This window comes from Aotus nancymaae, unplaced genomic scaffold (genome assembly GCF_030222135.1).
Source record: "Aotus nancymaae isolate 86718 unplaced genomic scaffold, 86718_ANA_hifiasm-v0.15.2.pri h1tg000010l, whole genome shotgun sequence".
Classification (NCBI taxonomy): Eukaryota; Metazoa; Chordata; class Mammalia; order Primates; family Aotidae; genus Aotus; species Aotus nancymaae.
Genome location: NW_026988421.1, coordinates 13,530,043 through 13,549,718, shown reverse-complemented (window position 1 = coordinate 13,549,718; position 19,676 = coordinate 13,530,043). Strand labels below are relative to the sequence as shown.

The window sequence follows — 19,676 nt, the reverse complement described above, 5'->3', positions numbered from 1 at the left end:
CAAGGGAGTTTAAAGTAGTATTAAATCAATACTTGGTCTTGAATTTTGGCTCTAATACTTACAAGCTTTGAGACCTTGGGCAAGCTACTTGGAACTTTGAGAGCCCAAGTTTCTTCACCTATGAAAGTATAATAATAATAATAATGGCACCAATTTTATAGAGTTATGTAAAGACTAGACATTTCTCCCATCCAAGTACTAACCAGGCCCGACCCTGCTTAGCTTCCGAGATCAGACGAGATCGGGCGCGTTCAGGGTGGTATGGCCGTAGACAAGACTAGACATTTCTCATAAGGCATTTGGCCCAGTGAGGTGCTCTAGAAATATTCCCTATCAAACTTTCTATTTATGTATAATAAGTACGGTCTCCTATAGACATGTCAGGTAGCAAACTTCTTCCCTTCCATAAGGAACTATTTCAGGACTCAGCATTCACCATGTATGATGGTCCCAGTTAATGGCTGTCTGTCTTCCTTGGGCTTCAGGTTCCACATGGCCATGATTTCAGTCCCATACTAGTTGATTTTTTAAAAATTGTGTGCTTTGTGATGATATCATTTGTAAGTGCAAGAAAATGAATTAACAATAGTCAGGGCTGGGAGTGGTGACTGATGCCTGTAATCCCAGCATTTTGGGAGGCCAAGGTAGGTGAATGGATTGAACCCAGAAGTTCCAGATCAGCTTGGGCAACATGGCAAAACCTTGTGTCTACAAAAAACACAAAAATTAGCTGAGCATGGTGGAGCATGGCTGTAGTCTCAGCTACTGGGAGGTTGGGGTGGGAGGATCACTTGAGCCCAGGCAGTTGATGTTGCAGTGAGCCATGAGTGTGCCACTGTACTCCAGGCTGGATGACAGAGTGAGACTCTATTTCAAAAACAACAACAGGCTGGGTGTGGTGACTCATGCTTGTAATTCCAGCACTTTGGGAGGCCAAGGTGGGTGCCAGTTGAGGTCAGGAGTTAAGAGACCAGCCTGGCCAACATGGTGAAACTCCGTCTCAACTAAAAATACAAAAAATTAGCCCGGCGTGGTGGTGAATGCCTGTAGTCCCAGCTACTCAAGAGGCTGAGGTGAGAGAATTGCTTGAGCCCAGGAGGCGGAGGTTGCAGCAAGCCGAGGTGGCACCACTATATTCCAGTCTGGGTGACAGAGTGAGACTCCATCTCAAAAACAAAAACAACAAACAAACAAAAAGTCAGTATGTCTCTGTACCTTAGTTATCACCTTTGTATTTCTGCATCATTAAGTTTTATAACTAAGCTTATATTAAAGTGAATATATTAGAAAACTGACTTCAGGAAACCCACAGAAAATTGTTCTATTTATGGAATTCCTTGAAGTGTACTATATTATCCTTGGGGAAATTATTTTAATTTCTGTATTCCTACAGAGAAAAAAGTATTCCTGAATAGTTATGAAATTAATAATAAAGATAACAAATACTGTTGCAAAAGAAATATTTCTCCTGCTCATCCATATACCCTCTACCTAATATAAAATACTCACATTTATCCAAGCTCCTAATTCTGCATAGAATGATAAAGGTCCAAAATGCCTCACAATTTTCTCAAGTGGTTTTACATATATGCTGAACAAAAGAGTGATAATCAAGGGTGCAGGTCCCTCATAATAGAACTTAAAGAGCTGGTGACTAAAAGATGAGTCAATGTTAACTGATAGCCTATGCACCAGAGAGATAAGGTATCAAATGAGACGAGTTGCTCAGGAAACCAAAGTAATTCTCTTGACTATGTCTGGCAAATCTCGTATCTTCTCTTCATCACAATCCACAATGTAAGGGTCCCTTAAGATGGCCTATAATCAATTAAATCAAAATTCCCAGCTTTCTCACTGCTAAAAAAAATGGGCAAACCCAAACTCCTATTCTTTCCTGTTCTTCTCTACCAGCTCCCCCAACACATAACTTTGAATAAGAGAATACAAAAATGACCATTTTGTATATTTCTAGCAATTCTGTAAATTATGCAACTCTGATATATGTCCTTGATTTTCACAACTCATAATAATGTACAGTATTACAAACCTTATTTCACAAAAGAGGAAACTAAAGATGAGGAAGCTAAACCAGCTTGTCTGTGATCATACACTAAATGGTGCAGTCAAAACTGTAACAAATCCACTCAAGTAAATAGTGCAGTCAAAACTAACAAATCCACTCAACCATATGTGTCTTACAACAACAAAGTGTACAAGCAATACTAGAGAGCAACTGAAAATAATGTACATATTAAACATTTTTAAAGTTGACTAAGAAAGTAAGGCAACAGAGGTGGCTCCTTTACATATGGTAAAAATAAATAAACTTCAGGTCAGACTAGCAGTTCTCATACATTTTGTTCTCAGGACCCCTATAAACTTTTTTAAACTATTGAGGATCCCAAAGAGCTGCTGTTCATGTAGATTATATATATTAACATTTCCCATATCAAAAATTACAAATGATAAAAATTTGAAACATAAGAATATACAAAGCTCACATTCCATTAGCTGTCAGGGTGATGATGTCATCAAATATTTAACTTCTGTAAAACTTCACCATATATTTGTGAGAGAACAAGGGTGAGAAAGGCAGATAACATTTTTGTATTATTATGAAAATAATTTTGACTTGATTTGGTAGACGTGCCAACCCCCTGGCTCTCAAAGGTCTGGAAGATCCAAATCACACTGTGAAAAACCACTGAGTCAGACTGTAACAACTCTGAGCCATGATAATTTTTTAAAAAATTATATATTGTAACCCATTACCTTAACTTTAAGTATACTTTCTCACTACCAGATTTTTAAAAAATACCTTGAAAGGACTGTGTTAATTTACATCCTGTTAGCACTAACTCTCTCTGTAGTGTGTTGCTCTCAGACAAAGATGGTGTTAAAAATTTACTGAATAAATTGAATCTCTTCTGAAGTCCTGTGCACTCTGGACAAAGATGGTGTTAAACATTTACTAAATAAACTGAATCTCTTCTGAATGTTTGTGGACTGAAGGAGCTAAAGACTGTTGTGACTGTACTGAACTTGATGTACAGATCTTTTGTTCTTATCCTTATTCCCTAAACAATACAGTATAACACCTATTTATATACCATTTACACTGTATTAGGCATTATAAGTAATCTAGAGATGCTTTAAAGTATACAGGTGGATATGCTTAGGTTATATGCAAACACTATGCCATTTTATATCAGGGAGTTGAGCATCTGTGGATTTTGGTATCCTGGTGGGGCTGAGAGGGTCCTGGCTCCCATCTTTCATGGACACTGAGGGATGATTATATTTTAAGATTATAACTGCAGCTTTCCCCTAATTTTTCTCTATCCAAATAAAAGCGAAATGTCTTTTAAAGAATATAAATGATTTTAATACTATCTGTATCTCTGCATCTGTTAGTTTATAAGTACCTAACTAAAGTTAGAATTTACTAAAGGAAAATATTTATAGGATAAACAATTTGTATATCCTTATTTGAGAGAAATCCTTATATTAGACCTATGCCAGGATAAGATGCAGCCTGCAGAAATAACAGCAAAGTGAATAATAAATAATGCCATCTTACATTTACATAATTCTTTTCTCTAAGAACTTTTAAAACTTTAGATTTTTCATTTCATTTAGTCTCAAAAATAACAAGTTCCATGACCTGTCCAAAGATATACTAAACCAACAAATCAGTATTAATTCCATAAATAAAACAGGAATTCCTCATCTTCTAATCCTACTGTTTCAGGGCAGCAGGCCAAGTTACTTTCAAGAGAAACCATAACAGCATAGATATCCTCTAGACTCTAATAATTTTTACTAAGAGTCTGGTTCAATAAATGCTTGTTGAGTGGCATGATTCTCAGAATTATTGAGTCCAAATCCTAACTCTGTAGTACTAAAAAGTTCAAATATTTGGAGTAAGCAACTTACTGAAATATTTTAAGTAGGTAATTTACTGAGTTACTTTAAGTAAGCAATTAACCTAAAAATGGGCTATAATTTAGATATACTGTATTCAATTGACTTTATTTTACAGACTTAAGACTGTCAAGAATTTTCTCTTTATATTTCATTAATCTCAAAATATCTGAAGTTTACCTACCACTCCAGCATTAGTAAACAAAAGGACATATATTTTACTACAAATATTTAGTTAAATTATTCCCATAGCAACAGTCTGCCACTCTGGTCCTGATTAAAATCCAAAGAGTTAAACATTAAGAACTAGTAAGATTTCCAAATACTGAAATACATCAGATATCACCAGTCCTAAATTTTACAGAAAATTATATTATATTTCATAATGGTGAGAACAAAATAAGATTTTCAGTGCACTATAAAAATAATTATCATACAAATGAAATTTGCTATAACAGAATGGCTCTTATTTTAGCCACAGCAGGTTTCAGAGAACAAAAAGTTTTGAATTATTTATTTGCATGACCAAACGACTAAGGTAGTAAGACTGTATAGTCAGCAACTACAATCATCCTTAGTAATGAGTGTTAGTATAATCCAGTATGTATGAAAGACTATTGTGTAAAAAGGACAAAAAATTAGCATACAACATAAACACCAGCTGCTCTATTCAGGAGTTAACTGATGTCTCCATGAAATAGTTGTATCTGAGAACAGAACATAGTCATTTTCAAAACAGAGATTCTTGTAGCCAGCTACTAAATAGAAATTATATCTATCACTGCTACTTAAGATTTTACAGCAAAAAACAATAGTCACTTATAACTGTAGATTATAAAGGTAGGATATAGAGTTCATCCTAGGAGAAATACCATTTCTAAACGTAGTTAGGTTGCAAATATCTGTTTAACTGGTACCTTACCAATGACCCCAGCATACATAATAGGTACTTAATACAAAAGAATAAACTCAAATAGGACATTTTTACTATGCCATTCAAGCATTTTTGTTTTTAAGTACATACCAACAAGAACTAATAATGCTGGGAAGTGAAAAATTTTCCAGCTCTTCTATCAGAGTTATGGAAATCAAAGTCCAGACATTCAATACCCCACCCACCATATCATCAACTCCATTCTCCCTAAAATACATGAAGAATTCACAGGCATAAATACTCAATGTGCTGATTAGAGAATAAAGAGAAATGTGTTCTAAAGCATTCTGCTGATTTCATGAAAATTGGCAATTATGCACCAGACTAGTAAAAACAAGTTTGTTATTCTATATCAATCAAACAAAAGTATAATCTACAGCTTATCAATATTGACCTTTCTAAGAATGTGAAATCAAAAACCAAGTCTTCTGGAGTGTCACAGAAGATTGCAAACACATCTGTGTTTAGTATTTTGTTTGTGCGTGAGAATGAGAGAAGGATACTGTGCCAGTATGGTGACTGGACATACCTTGAATTCAACATGGTTAACTGTTGGAGACCTCAATCAGCATAATTTATGGGGGGGGGGTATGAAGAAGGCACTCCTTCAATATTGATTTCACAATAGTATTGGGTTACATGTCATCAGCCTGTGTTTTAATGACAACCTTTAACCATTAAAAAAAGTTAAAATATGTTCCATAAATTCTGTTTAAGAAACCCAGAAAATATAGGTATTCTTTAGAGAGACTGAATTCAAAATCACAGTAGTCAGATACATATCTGAGTTTACTTTGTGAAAATTCATCACTGTACATTTAGGAGTGGGACAGTTTCTGTACACACACACACACACCCCCCTTCAATAAGAAGTTTGAGCAAAAACAAATTCCAGAATTTAAAGGGCTAACCCACTTTTTCTTTTTTTTTTACATAATATGTTGAAAGGTGACATTTAAAAGTGACCTGAAAAACACTGGAATGAGCTCTTTGGCTAACTGCGGGGAAAAACACTCCAGAAGCAGGAACAGCAAAGACCCTGTGGTGGGAGCATGCCTGGAGTATGAGAACAGCAAGGAGGCATGAACAAATTAAGTGAGACACAGTGATGAAAGATAAGGTCAGAGCCAGAGAGAATGGCTGAAGAGTAAAGCAGTGAATGAGTTGGATTTATACATATTATCTGAAGGGATGTCCATGTTACACTTCATAAAATAATTTGCAGGGTCACATTCATATTATACTCTCATTTTACTAAGGACAGAGGGAAGGAGGGAGTGAAAGTGGGGGTAGGAGAGAGGGAGAGGGAAGAAGGTAAGAAGAGAAAAAGAAAGAGGCACCTCCTTAGTATATATAAGAAGCTTGCATATTTATGTTTGAGCATATAGTTAGGTTCAGACCTCAAACTTAACATGAGTATATCAGGAGATAAAATCAAAATGGAGAGGAGTAGATTTTTAACTTCTTTCCGCTCCTCAATACTATATAAACATATGCCAAAAAAAAAAAAAAAAAAGCCAAACCCCCTCCAAAATCAAGAGAACAACAACAAAATCTACCATCTACACAGAGATACAGGTTAGGAGATGTTTATGGTGCCATTACTTACGTTAGTGAGAAACTGAAAAATCAACAAGGAATTGATTAACTTACGGTCAATGTAATTATAAGCACCTATTAGAACAAATGAAGTAGGTATATTTAGAAAACCCAAGATATCAGCTTAAAAAAAGATGCTAACAAGTATTACGATCCTGGTTTTATAAATTAATAACAAATTATAGTAATTTAGAAAAAGATGGAAGAATAGTCCCCAAATTTAATAATAGTTTTAAGAAAAGATATTGCAGAAGATTTTCACTTTAATATTACATATTTTCTAACTGCTTGCATTTTTAAAGTGAGCTTGTCACTCATTTGAAAGGGAAAAGAATGTAATGTGTCACCTAGAAGATACCTGAAATACATCTAGTAAAATTAGTACTACTCATCTAAAGGTAAATAATTAACATTATTTACCACATTTTCCCCCAGTACAAATACAGGAAGTGTATAGTTTTATGGCAGTCTTAGCAATCTGGCAAGAGAGACTTTGAAACTACTTTGTAAAACATCTGCTAATGAGCAGGTAGTTGGCTTTATAACTTTCCAATTAAGTGTGATGTGCTCTGATGCCACGCCAAAAGTGTCAGTGTGTCCTATGACTCTGAGGTAAGAATACATTTAATGACACTTGTTTCCTGGTGACACTGTTCTGAGAAAATAAGAGAATATGATGGGAAGAAATGTTGAGTCAGTATTTAACTTTTAAACAAGGATTTAGTGATAAGAACTGTAACTTGAAATTTCATATATTCTTATTTAACTATTGATCTAGACTGCCTCAGTCTGCTATAGGGAATCTTACCAAGAAGAAAAAAGTAGAAAAAATTAAAAAGACATGATACATTTCATAGGACAAAGGGATTACTTCGCCCCACCAAGCTTTTTTAAAAATGCCTAAGCCATATGAATCCTTACATAGTCTAAGAAGGTAAGCAAAATAATTGTTTAATATTTATTTTAGCATGTTAGTTTTAGTTCTATTTATGGTAACAAAGTTGTATACTTCTGTCTGTGTTTATTTTTCAACCTGGAGTCTAAGGATCTTAAAAAAGCTTCAAGGGAACTACGAAATTAAATTTTTTTATGCAGAAAATTTGTTATCTGCAGAAATTTTCCACAGGTTTCCAAAGGATAGAACCCTCAAAGATTTAAAAGTACTTTTAATGTGTGTGTGTGTGTGTGTGTGTATGTGTATATATGTATCTTCTTTTTTTGGTAAACATTTTAACAGTTTGTCAGGGGGTGGATTTTTAAAGTTTAGAGCAGGGATTCAGTTAATCTTTTCTGTAAACGGCCAGATAGTATTTCTGGGTACACATGGTCTGTCACCAACACCACCACCACCAGCACTAGTACTTCTTTTAACAACTTCAAATATAAAGTTTAAGAATGCAAAAATCATTCTTAATGCAGGGCCTAACAGTAGCTAGTTTGCAGACCCCTGGTTTAGAATAACAGTTAGTTATCTCTGAATAAATAATATAGCATGAGCTCTGGAAGTCCAGGACCTTCTAAATTGAGGACTTTATGTCACTAATCCTCTGTAAATCTCATATTTCCACATCTGTAAAACTGAGATACCAACCTCTCCCACATAGGAGTTTTAACTATTAAGTGAGATTGCAACTACATGGAAATGCCCACACAGTGCCTAACGAATACTTAGCAAACAGTGTTTTATTACCCCCACCCTGCTCATGTGATAGACTGTTAGCAATACTTACAAGTCAATGTTTAATGTTTGATCAGGCATGCTCCTTCAACACAATCTACTTCATAATGATCTGCTTTGGCTATTTCCAGGAACAAACTGTGGCTTTTTAGGATAACCAATAGACCTGTACATTACTGATTAGCATTTGCAGCCTCCTGGCAGAGCGCAATACCTCACACCTATAATCCCAGTATTTTGGGAGGCGGAAGCGGGCAGATCACTTGAAACCAAGAGTTGGAGACCAGCCTGGCCAACATGGTGAAACCCTATCTGTACTAAAACTACGAAAATTAGCCAGATGTGGTGGCATAGGCCTGTGATCTTAGCTACTTGGGAGGCCGAGTCAGGAGAACTGCTTGAATCCAGGAAGTGGAGGTTGCAGTGAGCCGGGATTGCACCACTGCACTCCAGCCGGGGCAACAGAGTAAGACTCCGTATCAAAAAAGAAAAAAGAAAAAAAATCCACAGCTTCCTCATAATGACCATTCTCCCCAAAATAAGTAAATCAAATTTCTAGAGCAAAGATGTAATTTATCAATACATTATTTTCCATCTAAAGTGTTTTAAAAGCTGAAATTAAAATAGTTCAAAGCAGCTTAAGTAAATCCAACGTGCAAGAAGTAAAATCAGCACTAAATTGGAGTACACTTAGGTGTACTAAGAAACTAATGCGGTGGCTTATGCCTGTAATCCCAGCACTTTGGGAGGCTGAGGCAGGCAGATCACCTGAGGTCAGAAGTTCAAGATCAGCGTGGCCAACAATGGCAAAACCCTGTCTCTACTAAAAATACAAAAATTAGCCGGGCATTATGGCACGTGCCTGTGGGAGGCTGAGGCAGGAGAACTGCTTGAACCTGGGAGGCGGAGGTTGCAGTGAGCTGAGATCATGCCATTACACTCCAGTCTGGGCAACAGAGTGAAACTCTGTCTCAAAAAAAAAGCTAAGGTCACAATGTATTATATATAGTACAACAGTAATCAGGTGTTAGCCTTAGCAGAGTAGAGATATTGATCTCTCCTGTTCCAGTTTCTCACAAAACTGAAGGGCTTAAATATATCCAATGCCACTAAAATGAGCTTTATGTGTTCTTTGCTTCCCTAGAAAGACTAACCCTATAAGAGCATGAACTAGTTTATAACCGTTTTTATCACTTTTACTATACCCACCACAACACTAAGTAGTATGCAGTAAGCACTTACTGAAAATAAATAACTATTTTTAAAATGATATAATTATTCATCTCTAAGAATATGATCTTGCAATTCTACTTATACACAGATATGAAGAGATATAGAGATATGAGTAACAGTACAAGAAAAAGCACAATAGGTTAAAAATTAGATATTACAAGATTATTCCAGGATAGCTAGAGTAATGCACAATGCCATTGTCTATTCTCCCCAAGAATTAAAGGTTAGTTACATTCCCTATCAACATTAGTAAGTTGATTAGTAAGTATCATTATTAAAACCATCGAGGAATTTTAGTAGCTATTTTAAAGTATTTTCCAATCTGTAATAGAAAGAAAAAAAGTAGGAAAAAATAAATATAACATATTACACTTGACTTTACAAATGATTTTGTCAATTTTCAGTGAATTTACTTCAAAATATTTTGAGATATGAATTACTCAATTCATTAAATTCAAATATAATGTCAATAAGGAGATGTCCCCATTTTTGGAGATCAGAGAAGTAAATGCTTATATAGTTAATTATTAATAATCCACCTCACTAAAGCAAACTATCCACCAAACTCTAACAAAAAGCAGTGACTATCTACGTACTATCACTATATGGCAGAAAAATGGATTGCATTTCAAGGCATTTTATTTTTTCTAGCAGAATGACTTTTTAAAATTCAATATTAGATTGACAATGACTTCTTTTTTTTTTTTTTTTTTTCCAGACAGAGTCTCACTCTGTTGCCCAAATTGGAATAGAGTGGCGAAATCTTGGCTGATTGCAACCTCCACCTCCTGGGTTCAGGCAATTCTCATGCCTTAGTCTCCCCAGTAGCTGGGACTGCAGGCACGTGCCATTTTTAGTAGAGGTGAGGTTTCACCATGTTGGCCAGGCTGGTCTCGAACTCCTGACCTCAGATGATCTGCCCACTTCAGCCTCCCAAAGTGCTAGGATTAGAGGCATGAGCCACCACGCCTGGCCTGACAATGTCCTTATTCATTCATTCATTCATTCGTTCATTTATATTTTTTGAGAGAGTCTTGCTCTGTCACCCAGGCTGGAGTGCAGTGGCATGATCTCGGCTTGCAGCGATCTCCGCCTCTCTGGTTCAAGCGATTGTCATGCCTCAGTCTCCTGAGTAGCTGGGATTACAGGCATGTGCCACCATGCCCAGCTTATTTTTGTATTTTTAGTAGAGATGGGGGTTTCACCATGTTGGCCAGGCTGGTCTCAAACTCCTAATCTCAAGTGATCCTCCTGCCTTGGCCTCCCAAAGTTCTGGGATTACAGGAGTGAGCTACCACACCTGACCAACAATGTATTTTAAAAAATAAAATTGCCGCTGGGTGTGGTAGTTCACCATAGGTCAGGAGTTCGAGACCAGCCTGTCCAACATGATGAAACTCTGTCTCTAAAAAAATTTAAAAAATAAAAAATAAATAAAATTGCCCAATGACAGTCCCTTCAAAAATATAATTAAAAGAAAGATAAAAATGGATCACCCTCCCTCTCCACTCCAGCTATTAAGTCTTCCCATTTTTCACTAATTAGCAACAGTAATACTCCTCCAGTAAGGGTCTCAAATTCATGACTCCAGGCCAGGCAAGTACCATTAAATAAGGGGGGCCAAACTCCACCTAGGAGCTTACACACCAAGTTTCAACCCCAAAGCTGCTACTACAGTCCATCCCTCCATCCTGTTGTTGCTCTGAGCAATGCAGAACTGGCGCTGTAAGATATTCCAGCTTTTCCTAACAGAAACCAGAAAGCCAATCACACAGAATCTTCCATTTTTTTTAAGGTTGGCAATTAAAAAACAAAAAGAGCACAGGCCAAATAAAAAGTACCTGTAAACTGAATCTGCTCATTCATATGCAATAATACTGCAGGAACAGAAGCATCAGTAAGAATCTCAAATATCTAATTCCCAAACCCTAAACACAGCTCCCCACCCAGAGACTATTACTCAGACTTCATGTTGAAGATGAATTATCCATGTAGTAAAAGAACATTAGTGGTAATCCTTCTCTTTTGAAGATAAATTCTGAGGTTCATTTTTTAAAAAATACTACTATAATATACTAAAGTATTTTAATAAAAAAATCAAAACAATTAACATTGAGGTAGATGAAATTCCTAACTTGAATAAATCTGTAAACATATTGTCTATATATTATAATTCATTTTGTAAAATAAAATGTTTTACAAACATTATAAGTTTGTTAATTTGGGTAAAACGAAGTGTCAATCTGCTGGGTCCTTAGCAACACTTGAGCAACTTATCATCTCTAGGTGAAACATCAGGAACTGGCAGTCCAGAGAGGCCACTTCACTTTAGCAACATGAAAAAGGCAAAATAAATAAAGGGAGAAAGAAGTAACAACAACAATGTTAACTGGAAAGATATTTCTATTATGTAATGATTTACAAGTGCCAAAGGATCCTAAGACTCCATACATTCTCTTTACTGCTTTAGCTCTACTAAGAAGATTAGATGGCTAAAAAAGAATAAACCAGGCTGGGCACAGTGGCTCACGCTTGTAATTCCAGCACTTTGAGAGGCTGAGGTGGGCAGTCTGTCTGAGGTCAGGATTTCGAGACCAGCCTGGCCAACATGGTGAAACCTGTCTCTACTAAAAATACAAAAATCAGCTGGGTGTAGTAGCACACACCTGTAACCCCAGCTATTCAGGAGAATGAGACAGGAGAATTGCTTGAACTCAGGAGGTGAAGGTTGCCGTGAGCCAAGATTGCACCACTGTACTCCAGCCTGGGTGACAGAGTGAGACTCCATCTCAAAAAAAAAAAAAAAAAAAAGAATAGAATAGCAAGACGTTCTATTTGGAAACACAATCTGCTCGATTAAAAAAGAAATGCTATATGGGGGAACACCCAAAGATTTAGCCGCATGATTTACTTTTCAAAGAATCCTCTAAAATGACCAATTTAAGAAAAAAATCAGCTTTGTGGTCATACTCTTCTCAAGAGTTCTAGGTTAGTTTGGAAAGATATTCCACATATTTATTATATTAATGGCATGCTTTAAAAAATAATCACTTAAGAACAATATACCTTATGTATGTGTGTGCAAGCGTATGTGTACTTTTTTAAAGGTGGCCTGGCCTTATCAGAGCTGGGTTTCACCACTTGAAAGCTGTGTGACTTTAAGTAAGTTATTTAACCTACCCTGAGCTCCATTTCCTCATCTATAAAAACAGATGAACACTAGCTAGTTTAATTTTCCCTGTGAGAAGTATGATATATCTTAGATGTATTGTAATTCATTCTCTTATCTGAAACTTGAATCAGTCCTATATCACCACCAGTTTATTTATTTATTATAGAGATGGAATCTCACTCTGTCCCCCAGGCTGGAGTGCAGTGGTGCGATCTCGGCTCACCGCAACCTTCGCCTCCCAAGTTCAAGCCATTCTCCTGCCTCAGCCTCCAGAGTAGCTGGGATTACAGGTGCCCACCATGACCACACCCAGCTAATTTTTGTATTTTTACTAGAGACGGGGTTTCACCATGTTGGCCAGGCTGGTCTCGAACTCCTGACCTTGGTCTTGAACTCCGGGCCTCAAGTGATCCGTCTGTCTTGGCCTCACAAAGTGCTGGGATTACAGGCATGAGTCACTGCACTCAGCCCATCACCAGTTTAAAATACTGGACAGAACACAGACAAGAAGTCAACACTTGCTGAGGCAGCCCTTTTCGTTGTCATACTTAATTATTATTTTTCTCTACTAAGTTTAAATCTTATAAAGGGCTGGGCAAGGTGGCTCACACCTGTAATCCCAGCACTTTGGGAGGCTGAGGCAGGAGAATCACTTGAATGAACCCAGGAGTTCCACACCAGCCTGGGCAATATAGCCAGGTGTGGTGGTACACACCGTGGTCTTAACCACTTGGAAGGTTGAGATGGGAGGATTGCTTGAGCCCAGAAGGTCGAAGCTGTAGTGAGCTGTGATCCTGCCACTGCACTCCAGTTCTGGGCAACAAACAAAATCCTATCTCAAAATACACACAAAACACACACACACACAATTACTAAGTATAGCTAATTCAATTTTCACTAGACTCTAAGATTCTTGAGGGTTGAGTTCAAGTATTGTTCAGTACTGAAATCCCAGCACCTACAACAATAAGCATATAGCAGGTGTACAATAAACATTTACAGATTGAGTGATACGCTCTGTGCCACTTACTGATTGAGCATTGAGATGCCATCTAATATAAATAGCACAGATATGTATACTTCTGGAAATGATCATTTAATGCTTCAAGTTTAGAAGTTGAAATATCATAACCAAACTCATGCTGTGCTTTTAAAAAATTCCTTCAGATATAATAAGTGAAAAGCAATTTTGCCATACTTTTAAATGGTTGTTATTCAATGACACAGATCACAGATTTTCAAAGTAATAAACTTTCAATGCCTCTACAAGTCTCATTCGTAACTTACTTTAGATTTACCTAAATTCCAAGTCTATATTTTAAAAAACTCTCAAAATGATATGTAACCTCACTGTCACTGGCTATTCTACAAATTTCAAAAGAACAGTCTAGTCAAATTGCATTAACTGAAAGCTACCAGGAAACATCATAATTGAAGTTGTGATAGAATACCAAAATCTCTGGCAACACATTGCTATAAACAAACAAACACCTTGCTGCTTAAACACTAGAACCCATTTATAATTTAGGCACTGATATCCCAGAGGTTAAAAGTAGGTTTCCACCCAGTGCAGTGGCTCACACCTGTAATCCTAGCACTTTGGGAGGCCGAGGCCGGGAGATCACTAGGTCAAAAAATTGAGACCATCCTGGCCAACATGGTGAAAACCTGTCTCTGCCAAGAATACAAAAATTAGCTGGGTGTAGTGGTGCACACTTGTAGTCCCAGCTACTTGGGAGGCTGAGGCAGAAAAATCGCTTGAACCCAGGAGGTGGAGGTTGCAGTGAGGTGGAGGTTGCAGTGAGTGGAGATCGTGCCACTGCAATCCAGCTTGGTGTCAGAAGGAAATTCTGTCTCAAAAAAAAAAAGTAGGTTTCATAAAGTATGTTCTACTTCACAGAACCAGAAATCAAACACATTGAACAATCAGCTCACAACCCTCTGCAAATCTATGGAAATATTTCCACTATAAAGTAAATTTCTCCTGCCACCCAAGTTTTAAGCTATCACTCTGTGCTATTAGCCTAAACAAAACATATTTGGTAAGGTACATCTGCCACATACACGAGTCAATAATCCATTCCAAACTCAAAATATTTCTGGATTATCTTGCTCCTGAAAATTGAGACTGGTAGAAAATTTGTGATCCAGAAATAGGCAACTTCCACTAAAAGGAAAGTAAAATTAGGTAAGTAAAATTCAAGACTGACATAAGTTTGTAATCAAGGGCAAAATTTAAAAGGTTCAAACGTCTTAGTGAATACAAAACTAAAGGAAAGAGAAATTAAAAATTCAGCTTTTTACGAAAGAAACAGCACCTTCCACTCCGACTCTAGCCCTAAGACTTTCCCCTTCCACTCCTACAATATTAAAACAAAATTCATATACTACTCAAAACTGGATACTACAAAATTTTAAGCCATCAGATGCTGGAGGGCTTTAAAAAATTAAAATCACTACCTAGCATTAAAATACAATCTGTACACTGACTTCAGGTACCTTGAGAGGAACTCACAGTCACAGAGAGTAAATGCTTGAAGGGCAGAGTCCGGATCTGTGTTCCAGAACCTACCCAAAATGAGCAAATGACATTAATACAAAATATAAAATACACTATGTACAGGTTCCCAACTCCTTTCCAATCTGCTGTGGAAAGTATTCCTGTGCCTGGTGTGGCAGCTCACGCCTATAATCCTAACACTTTGGGAGACCGAGGTGGGTGGATCACCTGAGATCAGGAGTTCAAAACCAGCCCGGCCAACATGGTGAAACCCCGTCTCTATTAAAAAACACAAAAAATCAGCCGGGCGTGGGGCTATGCGCCTGTAATCCCAGCTACTTGGGAGGCTGAGGCGGGAGAATCGCTGAATCCGAAAGGCGGAGGTTGCAGTGAGCCAAGATCGGGCCACTGCACTCCAGCCTGGGCGACAGAGCCAGACAATGTCTCAAAAGAAAAAAAAAAAAAGGATTCCTTTGCAAGAGCTACCAACTCTGCCTTGAAAGGTGCCAAACCATCAAAGCAAAAGTGGCTTGCAATGCAAACTATCACAGACCTGAGCTATGAGCACACCCTTCATGCGTGTACTGTGTCCAGGAACAATTTCTCTACGCGGCCAAGGTGATGCTGCAAAGCCAGTGACGCGGCTGCCCTCAATGCAGCAACCACAGAGGGAGAGTTTCTCAACCGTCCCAGAAGCGACTTCTGGGGATTCGGGCAGGCTTCCCTTCCATTTCCAAGATGCTGCTTATAAAAGGAAACGCTTCTGCCCGCGTTGACAGCATCTTGAGCCCCCATGAATACGCGAAAAGGTTTCCAGCTCCTATAAAGGCCGTTAGGAAGCAAAGCAAGTGTTCACTACTCGCCGGGCCCTGTCCAGGGTGGGAGGATCCCAGAAGCAGGAGCTGGGACAGAAACGAGCCTTTGCCCTTCCCAACCCACGCAGCCGGCAGCGTCCCGCCAGGCCCGGTTCCCGGCAGCCAGGCCCCCTCTCCGACCTCCCGCTCACCTGATCTTGTAACTGGGCAGGGTGTGCTTGCGCTTGATGATCTTCTTCAGCTGGTTGACGATGATGGAGGTGAGCTGGGGCATGGGCCGCCCTTCAAACTGGGAGCGCACCTCGAAGTCGATGAGCGGGTCTTCCACGAAGGAGAAGAACCAGTGGGTGAAGGGCACGCGCGTGAAGACCAAGCGCAGCCTCCCCACCACGCGGGACAGCTTGACGAACAGGTAGGCGGACTTGCCGAAGACCAGGTCCACGTCGATGGCCAGGTGAAAGCCCCCGTTGTACTCCACCTCCGCCTCGAATGCCAGCTCCTCGGGGCAGGCGGCGGGCAGCGCCTCCCCCTCCGGGCCGTCGGGCTCCCCGGTGGCCGAGGGCACGACGGGCCGGACGAGCCGGATAGTCTTGATGAAGGGCACCGTCTCGCCCAGGAACACGTCCCGCAGGCTCAGCCCCTCCAGCAGGCGCCCGGCCGTCTTGGTCTGCAGCAGCTCCTCGAACTCCACCTTGATCTTTTTAGTGACCCAGCGGCGGGTCAGCGCGGTGTCCCGCAACTCCCGGAACAGGAATAGGATGGTGGCGTTGAGGAAGTAGCAAGTCTCCCGCGTTGGCGGGGCGGGGGCTTCGGGGGCCGCGGTGGTCGCGCCGCCCTCAGGGGCCGCCCCGGAGGGCTCCTCATCCCGGCCGCCGCCATAAAGGTACTCCCTCAGGGGCAGGCCCGGCACCGGCTTGATATAGCGGAAGCCCTCGCCCCCGCGGGCGACCTCGTCCGGCGGCGGCTCGGGCTGTCTACGGTACAGCAGGAGGAACTGTGCGAGGAGCGTGAGAAATGAACCCAGCACGGCCGACGCCAGGATCATGAGCAGCAGCCCCATCCCGCCACCGCCTCCGCCCGGGCTCCCGCTCCCGCGCCCACAGCGCCGCTTTTTTCACGCCGCCACCCCCGCTGCCTCCATCTTGAGGACATCGGGCGGCGGGGTCCGGGCGAACGGTTCCGTGGGCCTCGTCCAGAGGCTCGGGCCGGCGCGGTGCGGCGCCGGAGCCCGCAGCGGCCCGCGCCTCTTCATACGCTCCTGAAGGGCCGGTGTGGCGGCGGCGGCGGCGGCGGCGGGGCCCGGACGGCGCCTCCCTCAGGCCTCCGCTCATTGGACGAGCAGCGCGTGACGTCGGAGGCGTGCTCGCTCCCGGCGGCGTCGCCCAGCAGTCGGCGCCCGGGCGCGCGGACGCGGGTCCTCCTTCACCTCTTTGCCGCCCTTCCTACCTCGCTCCCCCAACCACGCCAACATTCCAGCCTCCGCGGCGCGCGCCGCCACCCACGTGGCCGTCACTTCTGGAGCTACGGTCCGGATCTGGGAGGACTGCTGGGGACGCGGGCTGGAAGATAAGGAGGTCCAGCGGAGGGGACCTGACGCGTTCCGGATGCCGGTCCTCCCGTTACCCTCGGCTGCGCCCATCCCCCGTCCCTGGCCGCGGTCCCCGCGGTTACCTCCGCAGCGGCTCGCTCATCCTGCAGTGTGCTTCTCCCACTCGCGCCCCTGACAGTCCGGCGGGCAGCGCCGCAGAGGATCCGAGCGCGCCTTGTACACGCTTCCCAAGCCCACGGCGAGAGGGGACCGACTGCCTCCGAGGCCGCCATCGCGGACCGGCCGTCCCCCCGGCAGACGCTCTGCGTCCGCGGAGGGTGGGCCCTGGGAATGAGGGACGCAGGGAAAGGGCGCGCCACGCAGACTGACTTTCCCACCGAGGTGGATCTTCGAAATTTCAGGGAAGAGGAAGTTGAAAGGACAGCCGGGAGGAGAGATGCAGAGTGAAACGAGTTTGCTAAGTGATTGGAAGATGAATATGCGACTCGCCGTCAGTCTCTGGTTAAGCCTGTAGTCCATCTGTGAGGCAGTTATTCACTGTTAGCCCCCACCCATTTGACAGATGCCAATACTGGTGCAGAGAGCCAGTTGCGTGGGGAGGTTGCGTGGGGTCGCAGAGTGGAGCCTGGTTTATCTAACACTAAACCCTAAGCTTTTGATCACTACTCTCTACCGTAACACAGAAACTGCTTCAGTTGTAGGGAGGCTGATGGGTTTCCTGGTGTTCAGGAAGGGAGAACTGGGGAGGCGGATTAGGGAAGGCGTCAAGGAATTCTGCATAGAGTAGCACCTTAACCAAAGCCACGGAGTTAAGCCAGGTTGCCCGGCAACAGCGATACTCCTCACGCCCTCTGGATGTAGAGGTTACATCATAAAATCTTATCCCTCCAAGCACTTGGCGCTCCAGTCCTGCAGGAGTCAGATATCCCATACCTCAAGGCCAATTCCGGCTGTACCTAAGTAGGGCTCCTCTCTACCCCTTGAAAACCTCCAAGCCGGCAGGGCTCCATGGTTCACGCCTGTAATCCCAGCACTTTGGGAGGCCGAAGCAGGCGGATAACTTGAGGTCAGGAGTTCGAGACCAGCCTGGCCAACATAGTGAAACCCGGTCTTTACTAAAAATTCAAAAATTAGCTGGATGCGCTAATTAGCTGATGGCGCGCACCTGTATTCCCACCTACTCTGGTGGGTGAGGCAGGAGAATCGCTTGAACCCGGGAGGCCGAGGTTGCAGTGAGCCAAGATTGTGCCATTGCACTCCAGCCTGGGCGACAGAGCAAGACCCTGTCTCAAAAAGAAAAAAAAGAAAAGAAGAGAAAAGAAAACCTCCAAGCCAAGGTTTCTCTTAACTGTAGGTGATTCTACCACAAAAGCAGCCCTGACCCAGCTGGGACAGGTACAGAACTTTGGAACCAGGCCTATCACGCCTTACTTATGCATGCTCAGGTGTGAAACCAAAATGGTTTCCATTACTACCAAGACATACAGACAGGTGTCTGCTGAGGAACCATACTCAAACCACGGCTCAGAGTTTTCGGAGCTCTTGGCAACTTCTTTTCTTTGGTCACCTCTGGCTCCTGGCCTCTGCTTCTGGGTGGTTTTCTGGGTTCTACACGGTTTCATGAGAAACGTAGATCCTTTTATGAATTCCACCATAAACCTATTCATAACATTCATGGACCATTGCACATTGTAAATGTTACAGAAGCTGGAGGTAGGGTGGTGTGAAAGAGAAGTTATTCGCATTCCTGAGATATAAAGCCCACAAACTATATATTGATCCATCCTGAGTCACAAAATATTCTTTACCCACCTCCCTCCCCAACAAGGAAGGTTTGTGGTCTTCATGGGAATGAGTCTTCAGTCTCTTCATCTTGCAGACTCCTTTCTTTTCTCTCCTCTTCTCACTTCTCTACTCCTCAGAATACCTGTGAGAATCTCAAATCTTCTGTTTGTTTTACAGAGTCATTGCATTCCATAGCAAAACTTGTCCCCTTAGGGACACACTTCAAATCCATGAAGGAGCTCAGCAAATCTTTTGGGAAGATAAAAATATTATTCTCCCTTGTATGAAAAATGACCAACATTGATTAAACACTAATAATAATAATATGGAGAATTGACCATGTGCCAGGCACAGTGTTAAGCATGTTATTTAGAAATATTTAGATATTTTAAACATTATTTAGAAACCAAAATGTCATCAGTTTTTATAAAGTCGAATGTACAGTCATGCACCACGTAAAGATGTTTTCGGTTAACAACAGACTGCC

At 41.4% G+C, this 19,676-nt stretch overlaps 1 protein-coding gene across 1 annotated transcript in view; it reads right to left on the bottom strand.

Moving 5' to 3' along the window:
• Positions 1-16,915, bottom strand: part of PDZD8 (PDZ domain containing 8) — a 112,394-nt gene extending 95,479 nt beyond the window's left edge. The window contains exon 1 of the mRNA XM_012448041.3: positions 16,047-16,915. Within this exon, the coding sequence (XP_012303464.1) occupies positions 16,047-16,915 (869 nt within the window). The remainder of the gene's footprint in view (positions 1-16,046) is intronic.
• Between the last annotated feature and the right edge of the window lie 2,761 nt (positions 16,916-19,676).